General features: G+C 40.0%; 1 protein-coding gene across 3 annotated transcripts in view; it reads left to right on the top strand.

Moving 5' to 3' along the window:
• The window catches only part of EPB41L5 (erythrocyte membrane protein band 4.1 like 5), a 48,764-nt gene extending 39,485 nt beyond the window's left edge, over positions 1-9,279 (top strand). For 2 of the 3 annotated variants that reach the window (XM_084524519.1, XM_084524518.1), the window contains exons 18-25: positions 3,942-4,070; positions 4,727-4,788; positions 5,450-5,560; positions 5,973-6,066; positions 7,057-7,134; positions 8,043-8,084; positions 8,497-8,630; positions 9,016-9,279. In XM_084524519.1, coding sequence (XP_084380645.1) covers positions 3,942-4,070; positions 4,727-4,788; positions 5,450-5,560; positions 5,973-6,066; positions 7,057-7,134; positions 8,043-8,084; positions 8,497-8,630; positions 9,016-9,073 — 708 coding nt within the window. In that variant the 3' untranslated portion in view covers positions 9,074-9,279. The remainder of the gene's footprint in view (positions 1-3,941; positions 4,071-4,726; positions 4,789-5,449; positions 5,561-5,972; positions 6,067-7,056; positions 7,135-8,042; positions 8,085-8,496; positions 8,631-9,015) is intronic. The other variant, XM_084524517.1, reaches the window with a different exon arrangement.
• Positions 9,280-15,617: the final 6,338 nt, after the last annotated feature.

Below are 15,617 nucleotides of genomic sequence, written 5' to 3'. Positions count from 1 at the left end.
GGGTCGGAGAACACAGGGTCCTCCCTTACAGCAGCAGAGAATTTTGATAAATTCGCTGATTGTCAGACAACTGGACCCATACAGGACATGCTTTGCTTTGCAGTATAGCCAGGGCATGCGACTATGGTTTCTAAAACTCTAGCATATTGAAAAGTACTTAAATTGAACAGATCAGATTCTGGATTTAAAAAAACTGGGATTTAGTTTTCCCTTCAGGCTTGACTGTGAATAAATCATGTGTTAAAAAAAGAAAAAAAAAAGGACAACTTAATCTGCGTCTCCTACATTAAAACTTTAGATGCTTTATTGCATTTTGAACAAGCAGAGAGAGTAAAGCAATCTGCAATACTAAGTCTGTTTGCAATACCCTACTGTTTGGGGGAGGCCTGAGGATTCATCTGCCTTTTGGTGAAGTTGGTATGACTTATTCCAGCAATGATAAAATAAAACAGGTTCTGAGAGGGTTTTCTAGCAGTGTGTGCTGGGGTAAGCCTGTTCCTAGGCACTTGCTTGCCCCCCTGATGTGAGAAAAGGCTGGTGTTTTGGTGTACTTTTTGCTGCAGGCTGTTGTGCTCAAGTCCCCTTTAAGGACTGATGTCAGGGGTGCCTTGTGTACCTTTCTGCTTGGTGACTGCATTACAAAGATTACAGAGTCTCTAAGAAGATTAGTCAGTAGCCCGTAGGTCCTGTTATGCCAAAACACTGCCTCTGCATAAACTACAGCAAAGAATACCGCTTATTGCAGAATATTTTCTCCTGTTGAGCTCCATTTGAGTTCAAACTGAGAGAAAAAAAACACAACAACATCTAGGAGGTTAAACGGAGAGAATGGAGCAAAATTGTATTAGTGCTTTTTAAATCATAGCTGCAATATAGTAAGCGAGATAAGATTCCTGTAACAAGCTAATCTAACAAGCAGATGCCAATCCAGCACATTCACAGTTATCCAGCTGCCATGTGAGGTGCCGAATAACTTTGGATAATAAAGGTTACAGATGCTGGGGTGATAAGACCCTGATGAGAGAGCAAGAACATTTGCTTAACTGTGAGAAATAGGAGGTGTATGGATGAACAGTATGCAATTTGATTCTTTCTTTGGAAAACAAAGACTTAGCAGCTTTCAGGAAGGAAGTTTAAATTGTTTTATGAAAATTTAAAAGGGCATATCATAAGTGATTTTCTTCAGGTAGAAAAGATTTAACAACTTTTCAGCCCCTATGATGTAATTTATCAAGAGGTGACTCAAGAGTGTTTGTTTAAAAAGGTAGGCAGATTAGAGACTGTCTCTGTGTGCTTCAAACTGCAAAGGCAAGTAGGTTATGGTAGTGCCAAATGAGCATCTCCCAGCTGCGACTAGAGATAAAGGCTAATGGTTTGGAAATGTGTCCTGAAAGAGTGACCTAAGAACAACTATTGAAAGTGCCTTATTTCCCTGACTGTGAAATCTGCTTAATTTATATATGTATTTTTTAATTTCTGTACATGGTTGGGTTTTGCTTGTTGTGTTTTTATTATTATTCTTTCTTTATTTTTTACATAATGTGCATATTGGCTGTCCTGCACCTAGTTCCACTGTTAACCTGCTCATAAAAAGAGGTGTTTTTGGCATCTTCTGCCTGGAAAAAATGGGACAATGCATCACAGTTGGCTGGAATGCACCAACTAAAACCTTGCAGTGTGCTTAGATCCTGGAGTTTGCTGTTACTTCAGATGAATGCAGTGTTAAGTGTTCTCTCTGGCAGTGCATAATTACAAATTTCAGCATTGTTCATCTCCCTTAAGTTTTACCAGTGCATAAGATACCGACCTATGTAGAAACAGTTGCAGTACACAAAAGGGTTGGTGAAGTGCATTGAAGGGAAAGCATTAGTTTTCTGCTTCTGAAAGCAGAGATGCATCTTGAATTTCGTGACGCAATCAAATGCCAATGAACTGCTCACTCCAGCTCTGTTCATTAAAAATCTTGAACTTTTTTGTCAGGGGTCAAAGATGGCTTGCCAGCATCATCTTTACATAATTCTATACATGCAGACACTCCTGACTGATTTATTTGATAAGGAAATATTTATACTGTATCTGTGCCCTTTTAGAGAGGGAGAAATCTTTCTAGAATGAGAACTGGGAAGTGTGGAATGAATGGCTTCATTCTTCACAGCTGCTCTCTGCCAAAATCTGCTGGATGGAAGAATACAACTTTGTTGTTTCCAAGCTTTCCCTAGTACAGTGACCAGATCTGACAAAAGGGAACACAAAGTTCTTAAATACACTGAGCTCTCTGCTTTCATCAGTTTCTGAAGTGGACTTATCCTGCAGTCAAAACATGAAGCTAAAGTACAAATATAGTTTGCCTAGTACATGGAAACAATAGAAATTCATAATGAGCTAGGATATTGACAAGCTCTAGCAGCTTTACTGTTCTACGTGGATAACTCAATGTCTTGTAAATCAGACCTCTTGAGGCCATCTTATCATGTGTCAATTGCTTTTCCTTCTAACTTCAAGCTCTTTCTGTAAAATGGCAAAACACCATTGCCTTTTTTAAGCACAAAATTGAAATGACTGAAAAAAATGTATCTTTAGTATTGATGGAGATATTGCTGTGGTGATATGGAACTTATATTTTTGAATACATTAAAATAGCTCTTAATAATACTAACCTTTTCAAAAGTTGGGAATGTAATTGCTAATAGACTAGCATGGCCCAATTAAATTGGTTGTTCAGATGGAGGAAAGTGAGAGGAACCACAAAATGGTGCTTAAAGCATCCGTATGCTGATGTGTTCTCAGTTAAAACAATCAAATTTACTATTTCATTGGTACTGGAACAGTGCCTTAGAAATTCTGTCCAGTGTAAGGATTCATCACAGTTGGGTACCTTGACCGTATGGATCCTAATAATTCAATTTTAATTATTCCAGGCTTTTGGCAATTCCAGCAGTTTCTGTAAAATGAGTAAAAGGTAGTTTAGAGGGAGACAAGAAGGGGAAATGTTTTTCTCCTCCCTAAATACTGGAATCTAGACATTCTATTTCCTATTTCCACTTAATTAAAAAAAAAAAAAAGTGAAAAGTGGATAGAGATCTGTGTGAGGAACAGGTATTCTTCACCTTCTATTTTTAACTTCTGCCCTGCACTCTATGCTATGGGACTCATTCCTTCTGGACACGCTGCATTTCATGCAAGTAGCAGGCTGGTGCCTGCTGCAGTGCATGCTGCAGGAGCTGCTGGTGGAGCAGCCTCAGCCAGCGAGTGGCATATGGAGAGGAGAGCAGGGCTCTGTCTCCCCCTGCTGAGTCATACCCTGAGAAGAAAGGTCATAAGGTTTAGTTTCCACTCAGTTAATTAACTTCTGTCACTAATCAAATAGCAATTAGTAGATTGAATGCTTAATTAACATTTTATAATTAAGAAATGCAATTCACATAATGCAATATTCTCTATTGAAAAGGTATCTCGTTTTTAATTGTCCTCCTAAAGTATCTGCCTGCCAATTTATTCTGGTATAATTAGCGATGGGAGAGGGAGCTAATAGCACATTAAAGCGTTGTCCTAATTTATAAGCAGATTTTAAGGTAAAAATCTTCCCAACTTGGTTTTGAAAATGAATTATCAATTTACAGTTAGGTTATAACAATATAATACGATGGCTGCTGTATTGATCTCAGATCAGTAAGCTGCTATGTTTTGAGGGTCAACTGCTGCTCAGTTCTTCCACACTGTATTTTTAGCACAGCTTTTGGCATCTCTCCTTTTAAGCATTGTGCTTTTTCCTGCTTTGTTTTGCTCTGATTTTCCAACTAAGTTTTGAAATGAGGAGATTATTTTTCATTTCAGTATAACCATTGCTTGTCCTCTCACGTGGAGCCTTGTTGTTATTAATAAATTCCAGTCCAGGATCTTCATGTGGGAACTGCTTCTAACAAAGGCTTTTTCATGTCCAGGATGAAGTGGTAAAGCTGACAGATAAATGTCTTAACAATGCAATTGAGAGCCCAGTAGCAGCAGCAGCATGGCTTCCAGCAGATATGAAAAGCAATATCCTGAAGGCCCAGGCAGAAGCAGGTCACAAGGTAAATACTCTAGTGATAAGGACTACAATGTTCTCAAATATTTTTTCTTTTTAGAACTGGTTGTGAGGGGGGTACCATTAATAATGTTCAGAAGATGCCCTTTTTCACTGTTTGACTCTGCAATTGCCTGGTATTGAAGAAGGTGCTTTGCAAATAAGGGTGCTCCAGGAGCTGAGGACCAAAGAGTGGCAGAGTAAGAGAGCCTTTCTTCACAGTGGTCCAGTGCTGGAATGGCTTGCCCAGGGAGGAATTGCAGTCCCTGTTAACACTTAAAATGTAGCTGGGTAAGGCCTTGAACAAACTAATCGACCTTTACATTTGGCCTCAATTTGAGTGGTGATTGAACCAGATAACATCCAAAGGATCCCTTCCAATCAAAAAATATTCTACAATTCAGTGAATAAGGCTATGCTTCTAGCATGTTCTAGTAAATTTTGTAGCAAATAATGGCTTTTTTTTTTTTTTTGGTTACATTAATGAATTATCTACACTGAAGTTTTCACACTGAATTGATGTTTTAAGTCTTTGAGCAGTAAGTAAACATCACAGTTTCATGCTGGGAGGGAGACTCTTGGCTTTTTTCTGAATCTCTGAACTGGTATAAGAAATGGGAACAGGTATTAGAAATGCGTATTTTTGTTGTTTTTTTCTCTTAGGCTGTGAGAGAAGACAACCTGGCAGGTACCAAGAATTCCATTATTCAGGATGCTGCTGCCAGGTACTGTATAGATTTGGAAGAAAAGTGCAATCTAGTTATCCAAGTACAGCACTGAGAACCTGGAGTTCTGGAGTCTCAGTGTTCCATGTGATTTTGCAGTAACTCAGTGATCATTGCATTTTACCTTGTCATAGTGTAGTTTAACCTGGTAAGCATGAAGTGTTTCTAAAATGAAAGCCAGCAAAAACTACATTTGCAAAGCTTTGACATGTACAAGGTAAACCAAATAATCTTACTTTTTTCTCCCATACTTCAGTTTGATAAACATTGTTCCACCGGCAGCCTTGACCACTGCAGTTATTTCTGACACAAACAACTTCAGTGTGAGGAGTGGGGAAGTATCTATTTATGGTAGCTGTTTTTCAATGGAGATAAAAATCTGTGTACAGAAATCTGTCACAGCTGATTCCTGTGAATTACTGAATCTCATATGATCATTATTTTAGCTAAATTTCAGGCAATGAAAAAATAAGTGTTGCTTATCGTAACTATGTAATATCTTGACCTTTTATGAACATAAGCATGTATCAGACTTCAAAGAACACAAGGCAATATATTGAATAAAATGTGCATCTAGCAATTTCAAAACTGTGCTGTAGCAAGTGAAGAGCTTTCAGTGAAAAAGTACCTTTCTGTTTGTTTTTGTTTTTTATTGCACCAGGAACATTCTCCCCTCAGGCAAAACACCGAGTAGCTCCCCAGCAACCAGTCCAATATTTCAAGAACCAAAAGAGCTCCTGAAAATAACCCCTGCCTCAAACACCTTCATTCTGTAAGTGATTCATGAGAAAAATCTTGCTGGGATGAGTACCATGTAGAATTTATTATGAAACAGGCTTGAAAAGATGAGGAAAAGTGCTGAGCAGTTAGGGTATATCTAACTAAACAGGTTTATAGATACATCTTTAAGTAGTGTTGCAACAGTTAATCAGTGTAGGCCAGGCCTCAGGGTGAGCATGCTATCAAGCAGTAAGCTCGTCTCTCTCATCTTTTGAAATGACTGAAATACCTGACATCCCCTGGCTCCAAGTGGGGAGATAAGAGGATAGCAGGGAAGACTTCAGTCCTGTGTAGACAAATTAGAAGAAGCGCTGAAAAAGCTGCTGAAGATTGAAGGTACTGATACTGTCAGGTCTATAGGACACTGGCTACATCTACTGATGAGAATTGTTTTCTCCTTCCAGTAACGCATCAAATGAGGATAGTGCTGCCTCTAGCCACGAAGAGTTGTTGATTCCGGCTAGTCTGGCTCCAGATGAGGAGGCTGCTGTTTCAAAGGTATCACCACCACCTGTCAGCCTGGAAGGTTTCTGTGTGTTGCGTTCTGAGCTACTGATGCCCTCAGGCAGCCACAACAGACCTTACTGCATGCCTGTCATAACACAGTGAATACCAGTCACTGGTGAATACCAAAGACTGCTTTCTGGAGCAGAGACAGACACTGTATACATTGCTCTGAAGGATGTATGACTCCTGTCAGGTTCTTTGCCTGGCACTTGTTTTTCTAAGCTGGTTGGACGTGTTTCTCACTTCTCATTTTTTCTTTCGGGGAGCCATGTATATCCCAATAATTTGGTGCTCTGGGGAAGAGACTGCAGGGATGAAATTCTGACATACGCAGTTTCTGTCAAAAAAAAAACATGGAGGGAAAGGTTTAAATTGAAATGTTCAGTTGCTGTATTTTGGTTGCCTTAAGGGTAAGGTAGTCTTTTTTTTTTTTTTCTATAAACGGACTCTGTGAAACACACATAACAATCTGTGCAGCGCTAAGGGATCAACTTTTGTTTGTCCCTTTCCAAAACAAAAGGTGAGCCCAAATTGGACTTGGCTATTATTTCAGCAGGCGGAAGGGTTAATCTGGAAAACTAAAGCAACACACCCTTTATCTGTCATCTCTTTAAACCAGTATTATGTAATTTATTCCACTGAATAATTAATCACCTTCATCTTCTGAGTTCAGATACTCACCTTGCAGACCTCACTGACCTTTTTGGTCAAATGGTGCAATACTTCATCTTTGCACAGGAAAAAAGGGCAGTTTAACAGCTTACATGGCAATGACATTACTTTCAGCATATTATGGAGGAAAAGTGAAATAAAAGATCATTAAAAAAAAAAAAATCACACAACAAGATTGGAGAAAACAGGCCTGGTGAATGGCAGTGTTCAATAAGGACACCAGTGCATAATGCAGGAAGCCACTAGAGTATTCAGCAAACCTATCTATTTACTATTGGGAATTCAATTCAAAACTGATTTATTCCATAGAGCACTCCAGATGACCAGGACGTTTCCTTAACATCACTGACAGAGAATCTAATTGACTTTACAGAAGCCACACCTCGGGTAAATGTATTTCAAAACCAAACTTCTTCCCTCCCACATAAAATGGTTTTTACTCATAAACTCTGTTCTGGCTTTAGTATCTGTCCACCAGGCTTGGACCTGCTGCAGTGGACTGAAGTGGTGGTTCACCTGGGTCACTGCATGTGTCACCTGCCTTTTAGGGTGGATGGTGTAAGGCTGTATAAGTTCGTAAGGGAAGTGAAGCAACCTGAATTGTTTTCAGGAGTTACCTTGTATCTGTGTTACAACAGCCTTTAGTCTTATTTTCGTATGATGCAAGTGCCAGCCTGCTTTATCAGACTTCTAGATATATAGAGTACCTTATATGTATATGGCTGTGCAGCTATATATGCACACGTTATATACATACACACACAATATATTTAGATGTGCATATATATAAAAAATTGACAAATATTTTAATGCAAATAACTTTTTAATACAAAGCTTTTAATACAAATAAATGCTTCTATATTGAAATAAATTTAAAAAAAAATGGACTGGGGAAAAATGAGCTATACTGTGGGCACTGAAGAAAAAGGGAAGGAGTAGGACCATAAACTGTTCACAGAAGTGTACTTTCAGTTAACTGTGTCCTCAAAGCAGAAAATAAGCATGGGTTCAGTTGCCTTTTTGAAGGGAGCTCTATGCTGAAACTGTTTTCAGTGAGTTTCTGTGAGTGAGCAGGTGTTAGCCATATGCTGTGTGGATGTGAATTACCTTTTTGTATGAAGTCACTTCACCTATAGCTAATCACTAGCATGGTTCAAAGATCTCTTCTGTAGGGTAGCAGATTCTGACTGGTGACTTACAAATATCTGATATTGTTTTAGGCAGGCATTATTATTTCAGGAATGTTCTCTGTTACTTCTAGCCTTTTCTAATGAGCTTTTGTTTGTTTTCTGTAGGTGTCTCCCCAGCCCACAATAACACCGAGGTGGATAGTGCCAGTGAGTTATTGAACCATTCCTTAACAATTTGATATGAAGCATTTAAGAGGCAAATTTAAAAAGAGAGAGAGAGAGAGAAAGCTTTTGTCATGATTAAAAAATGGGAGCTTGAGTAAAATACAATAATTTGTGTTAATTTGAAAGCCCATGCAGTAACGTAGCAGCCCAAAGCTGAAGCAAACCAATCCAGGTTGATACTCAGATATCCTGTTAATACTTAAACTCCGCTTTTGCTTTGTTTACATTACAGGTAGATGTTGTGAAGTTTCTTGAAGCACTTGCATTTAGTGATGCCCACCCTAGAATTTGATGAATCTTAGTTTTCTGTTGTAAATAACCATACTGAATAATTATTATGTCTTGTGCTAGCAGTTTTTTATTATGGTTTCCTGTTTCTTTCTCCCCAATTCAGACTGGACTGATTTCCAATGGGCCTTTGGGAAATGATGTTGCCTTAGCTCTGAAAGCAATGGAAGGCAGCACAGAGGCTCTGTTGCTATCATCTGGACAACCACCATCCCAGCAGACACCTGAAGTCCTTGCAAGGTAAGTTCCCACCATTCACATCAGAAGTATGCATGTGGAGAATGTATGTGCTCTTGCTACTTCCATTTCAATAGCTGTAGTTAGCAGTGATGACCAGGTCTTTCAGTGAATCCCTGAAGAAAGGGAAAGCTTCAGTGGGCAGGATGTGGATGGCAATGATGCTACTTACTGCACTACTGGAACTTGGTTTGGTTTGCCGTTCTGGTGGTCCATTGGAAAGGTTTATACATTGGTTTTGTTAGATTATGAAGGAACAGGTATTAATACTCTATGAATGATACTCATCTCTTAGTTTTGCTCCCAGCAATATCTTTTGCTTTTTAAATCCCTTATGGAAGATCTTTTTGTAGGAATGTATCCACAGAGCCTCATTTTTCTCTTTCAGCCCCGTCACTGAGGATTCTACAATAAGGACGAAATGTTTACTCACCACTGAACTCTAGAAGAAGGAGTTTCTGCACTTCCCATCTTGTAAAAACTCCAGTCTTCTACAAACAGCCGTTTTGAAAAACTTGCTTGGGATCAAACTCTTGCTGAATGGGACAGAAGCAGCCAGCTGGTTTGCTAGGATCCAGGAAGAGACTTCCACATTTATTGCAATCTAACTGGAATTATAATTTGAACCAGAATATAAAACCACATGAAAATCTGATGTTCTCCTTAGGAGAAGTGAATACCACACTGGAGCTAGTTCTGAACATGCGGAACAAAATCTACTTGTGTTCCACTCACACTAGATTTAGTCTTTCTTACCCTGTGCTGCCTCTGAAGTGTTAATGGCAAGTGATCACTGTGATGGTAGCTATATAGTGTTTGAACACCACATCCCTGACCTTTGTAGAGTATTATTGTGAAGATTAGGAGAACTTGTAGGGCCATCTTGTGGCCATACTTTATATGGTAGTTCACGGTAGTGATGACTATTTGATACAGCCAAGGTAATTTTCTTCTGTGTGATTAATCCCACTGGTTTTCCTTTGTTTTAACAACACATATGCTCCTTTTTGGCCTTAAAGACCTTAATAATCTTTGCACCTCTTGTTACAGTACCTGGAAGGAATGAAAATCTAGTCCATCAGTGACCAACTACTTTGACTGGATTTGAGCTGCTCATTGCAAGCAGGAAAAGGAAAATAAACCTGCCAAACAACTTCTAGCATTAGCAGATTACAGCAGAGGTCCCACGGTTTTTGACACTGGTTACTTTATTTTCTGTGTGACCCAAGTACATGTATTTAGGCTATAGATATGGGGGGTTGTTTGTTTGTTTTAAATGCTGAAGCAGTGAAGGTATGAGTACAGCTTACTTCAGGAACTGCTTTGAGGTTAGTTCTGTTGCCATTCAGGACTAGGAAGGAAAAGACTTTTCGTATTTGTATTCATACTGTTCCTAGATGTTGTTTCCAGATGCTGTGAGATGCTTACCAGGCATGTTATGGCCTGACAGTACAACCAGGTCAGTTCTTACCACCTTGAGTCCTGTTCCAGTTGTATATGGAACAAAGAATAGAAAGAATAAGGTGAAAATAGGAGAAAAAGTCGAAACATTCCCAAAAGTAGTTCACCTGCTTCCTCTCGTAGGAAAGCAGGGTTCTTGCAAGAGCATGCTCCACAGTGCTGGTGAAGACCTTTCAGTGCTCAGGTGAAGTACAGGATACAATATTCACAGTTTGAAGAGATCATTTGAGTCCCAGGCAGCAGGATCCCCACATGAAGGTGTAGAGGTGAGGGCACATGGACACTGGAAGTGTATCCTGTAAAAATATCAATGCAGAGTTAGAGGAAGGAGAAGTGTAGAAGCCTAATGACGAATTCCACACCTCCAAACAGGGAAGCACAGGTAAAACTACTGGGATCCTTCCTTCTCAGGAAGAGGTTTGTATGTATGACTGGGGTTGGAAGTTGTTTTCTGCGTAGTGCTGCTGTTTATAAATATTTATATACATGTGGTTCTTAGAAACAATTTTAAATGTGAAAGTTAGTTTGAAACTTGTACGTACAACTTCCTTTCTGCGCACCTGCTGCGTGCACGTCTCTCAGTGTGGACAGAGGTTTGGATCAAACCACTGTGGGTTGTGCAGGTAAGCTGGTGTCCTACTAGGCTGCTTCTTTCAGACTAAGGTATGTCCTGGAAGTTCTTACTGCTGTTTTTGTACTTGTTTGTAAGATGCTGACTGAGAGTGTTAAGGAAGAAACCACTTAGCATTTACATGGCCAACTGCCACTCCTCAAAGCCCCAGAGGCCTTAATAGAGAAACACAGAAACCATTGGGAGCAATTTGGACTGACACAGCAGTGACACTCTGCAGACAATGATTTGCAGCCACTTCCTGGAGAACCCAGAGCTGAAATTGATGGCAGGTGCTCCAGGCATGCTCTGCACTCAGCGCTGCCAGCCAGAGCAGAGCTGCTGTTTGGGACCGGGCGGCATGTTTCTGATCCCCGGTGTCCACCTGTCATTGTTGCTTCCAGTTGAGTGTTAGCTTTTATATTTTAAGTCTTAGTCTTATTGTGTATTAAAACGTAAAAGATTCGCGATTCAAATATCAAATGTCTGAGTGTGGATTAATAGAGTTGCCAGAAAAGTTCCTGCAGGAAAAGGGAAGCTATGGCTGCAACAGTCTGCTTCCTGCACAAAGCCAGGACTGTGTGGGGAAACTTGGCACTTGCTATTGATCTGTTTGCTCAGCAGCTGAGCTGGCATTCGCCAGCTACATGTGTTGGTTTTGTAAATAGACAGAATGCAGTAGCATTCTCTTTAAGGCATGTTTGATATTTGACTCTTCCCATTGGGTTCAGGAGCTCTGTGAACTGTTAGCTTGAATTTCTCCCTAAAGTAAAATAACAGAAGTTTACAGTTTCACAGCGTTGTGTGCTAAATACCATCCTTAAATTCCTCCCAAGCAATCACATACAGCGAATAACAAGTAAATAACACATGTGGTGAATGTGTCCCCCTAAAATCTAAGTGGTTCCAAGTAGCCAACTCTTTACTGTCAGCATGGCTGGGGTGGTGGTGGTCGAGGGGGGGTGTTGTATTTAAACACACATAGGAAAATTTCAAAGAGGCAAGGTTTCCCTCAATTTCCAATGGCCTAATACTTAAAAATTCAAGAATTTCTACTGTTACATTGGGGATTTGCAATTTCTAGTAGATTTGAGACTGCAAACCCGATTCTTCCAGGTGACATCTGGGAAAATACTCCATTTAACTCAACGTAGCTTATTTAGCTATTCCAGTTGTTTATACAGGGAGCCTGAGGAGACTTAGACAACACAGTGATGTGATCTAAACAGGCACATAGTTTGGAGTCTGAGCATCCTGTAGTTTTGCATCACTGTTTTGCTTTAAAACTGTAGGTGTTGTGTGGTACCATGACTGGCTACCAGGTAATGCAGCGTTACTCATCACTTAGATATTATCAAACACAAATAGATGCAGTAGTACCTGCAGCTGATGTTATAAAATATTGATTTAATGCCAGCATGCTATTGAGAAAAACAGATATCTGAACGTTGCTACTCTCTTGATTGGCTATAAGTCCAGCCGCACTCTAAAAGGTTATTTTTTGGTATTTATTTAAAGAGTTTTATAAACAAAACTTCTGTGTTAATCTGACATTGGGCTGTTGGCGGGTCTGCCAACCACTTAGAGGCTTTGAGAGTTGAAAAGAATGAAGGGATACAGCCACATGTGTGGTGCAGCCATTTAGAAAAAGCCAGCTCCTTGATTTTTTTATACAACATATTTAACAAAAAAGTGTGGGCTTTTTGTTTGTTTGTTTTTAACTGAAGAAAGTTATCACCCACTGACTTACTAATGCATATTCCAGCCTCTGCTTACTGTCTTTGTACCGTTTTGCTGTGTGCAAGCAGTGCTGATCAGGGATGGATGCTTTTTCACTCTGTAGTCAAAGAGTGAAAACTTACATGAAAAAACTGAAAAGTGATTGTACACCATAAAAGATTTTGCAGAAATTTTAACGTTTTTAAAATAACAAAAAAAAAAAAAAAAAAAAAAAAAAGAGGGGAAAAAACACACAACAGTACATTTCAAAGTGATTAATCTTAAGGAACTGTGGACAGCAGAACCGCATTTCAATCTCACCCATCTAGTCTAACAGGAAGCGACCAGATGGTCCTGTAATTACAAGCTTCTGAAACAGGAATTAAGGTGTGGGACTTCAGGCCCTCTTAGCACTGGAACTAAGGGGATGTCTTCTTTAGTTTTCTTTAGTTCAGTGGTAGGGAAGTCTCATGGTATAAAATAATGCTTTACCTGGTACTCAGCCATGGTTAATGGGTTAGCTTGAACGAATTCAATTTTAAACTGAAATTCCAGGGATGCTTTGTCAAAGACAGCCATATAAATGGTGTGTCTTGGGCTTTTTGGCCACAACTTGGCAAGAAAATGTGCTGCACTGGGTGAGGAGCTCAGGTGACCAGTCCAGTTACATTTGGGTCTCTTTCCACAAGCTCTTTCCAGCCCTTGCTTGTTGTCCTTTTGCACCCTGTCTTTGCCACTTACTCTGTTTCTTGAAGCACAGCTGTACTGTTAAGGTCTGCCACAGACAGCACTGGATTTGTTTTTCACGTTGTGAACATATTCTGGTACAGCCCAAGTCTTGTGCAGGTGAAGTGTTAGCAGCTCTATCTCAAAGCCAGCTAGCATTTAAAGCTCTGCTGTCTGGGCACAGAGAGTTTGTTAGTTAGAAAGCGGTAGTAAAATTGTGTAGCTGTTAGATGTGGTAGTGTCACAGCTTTCAAATGCAGCTGGACAATCGTAACTTTTATACCAAAAAAATAAAAATCCTTGCTAATGGCCTTTCAGTGGTGTAGGTCTAATCTGCGTGTGTTTGGTCAGAGTTTAGCACCACAGAAATGAGTCCAGGGCCCCTCCACTGCGCTCCAGTGGACGTAGAGTTTGTGTGATTTCGTGAAGTCTGCTGTCATACGGCACTGAGGAGGGAGGTCTGGGCAGTTGGCACAGCCTGTGGGGAGCAGGGATCCTCCAGATTCTCCTCCTTTGTCCTGCTTGGCCTGAGCACTTTGCTTCCTAAACACACACACACCCTTACCTATAACTGGACAAACCTATTTTTAAAGTCTGTAAGAGTATTTTTTTAGCTAGATTTTTTTTTTTGTTAAAGCCACACTAACTACTGTATTTTTACCTTTTTATATGTAAAGCTCGGTGGTAGGTCACAATGTATAATTTATTTTTTTTTATAAAACAAAGTGCACCCTCTCTCTTCTGTGTCACGAGGATAGTGATGTATGAACTGCTTTAGGCACTGCACTGAGATCTGTATTGAAACTGTACATGGGAACAAGAAGCTGTGATCTGTAGTCCACTCGAACCCAATCTTGAAATGTTTATGCTGTAGTTGTGTCCGAAATACACCACATCAGTGCAAAAGTCTTGCAAAGTCATCTTTTAGCAGCTCCGTGCTATGCTGGTGGCGTACAGGCGGGATGTGACACCTGGGGCATTGGGGACATGAGACCTGGGACAGGAGCTGGGCATTGGGGGCCAGCGGGAAGTCAAAGCCAGGGGCACGCGGGGTGCTGGGGCAGCGTGTGGCTCTCTGCAGGAATTGTGTTTGTCAGTCTGCACCCTGTGGGCACTCGGCGGCTTCTGATGGAAGAGACGGGCACCTGGGCCGGAGAGGAACTTGGCAGCTTACTTGGGATGTCAGAACTGCAGGCCACATGAAATTAACCTGCTGTCAACTAGTAACTTAAACACCATCTACATTTAGAGACGTTAAAGACTTGCATGCTGTATTCTCAGGTGAGCTGAGATCTTCCAGGAAGGCTGTCAGGTGGTCAGCATTTTTTAAAATGATAGCAGGTGTGTCCTCCATGTGGACAGAAATGGGTGCCCGTTAGCTGGGGGACCTTGCTTTGCTTTTATTTTCAGTGTTCAGGGGAATGTTTTATGCTTTGAAGTACAGTGGTGCTAATGATTGTTTAAAGAAAACTGTTTCCAAAGCCTGACTTTGATGGAAAGCTGAAGAAGGCAGCAAAGGGCAATCAAGCCATCTGGTTATCTTCATTTCTCAGTGATGAAGACGCTTAGGAAAGTATCACAAGAAAGTGAAATAATTCCACCTCAATAGCTAAGCTCATAGAAAGTTATTTCCCCATGGCATCATTTTATCTGTAGGTCAAACTACAATCCCACCAATATGTGACTGAATTGTACTTCAAACCCATTTATAACGCAGAAAAAATAATAATAAAAAAAAATTGGCCTATTTTTTTAATTAAATTAAAATTAAAAAAAAAAAAACAACTATACCCACACTCTTTATTGAATGTCTGTATGAATGTCTGTATATTAAAAGAAAATCCTTCTGCTGTTCATGCATTTTGATGTTCAGCAACCAAATACTAATTAAAGACGAATAGTTTGAGATATTTAGAGCTGATAGATTTGATTTCATGTGATACATGATTTATGATAAAACAGTACCTCTCACATCTCAGATGAGATGAATCTGAGCTGAAAGATGCGTTTTAAGATTACATCAGTTTTTCTCCAGCCACTAGTGGGCATGGGATCTGTGGGACTTGACCTTGTCTGAAGGAAAGTCCTCCAAAACGCAAGTAGTATGAACAGTGGATCATCTGCATGAACTTTTTCACTCTGTAGATACATTCCTATTATGCCACAGGGCTTCCGAATGTACATAGTCTGTGTGACCTTGAGTCACAAAGCTAGCCCTAGCCTTACCTAGCAAGGAGTTAGCTGGCCTTCTTAACATTTTTGGAGGTGAGAATATTTTGTACTTCTGGACATCAAATTCTTTAAGACTTCATAAATTAATTCTTCAAAATAAGTCTTTAAGACTGATGATACCTGCCTTCATGTTCATGTATCCTATATAATTACAGTAAAATGTTTGAAATTCATTTAAGACATCATCCTGTCTGGTGCGAGAGGACAGCGATGCCGTCCCAGGAGGCACCAAGAAGGAAGGC

Source organism: Aythya ferina (genome assembly GCF_964211825.1).
Source record: "Aythya ferina genome assembly, chromosome: 6".
Lineage (NCBI taxonomy): Eukaryota > Metazoa > Chordata > Aves > Anseriformes > Anatidae > Aythya > Aythya ferina.
Note: the sequence above shows the minus strand (reverse complement) of the source record. Positions and strands in the feature narration are given on the sequence as shown.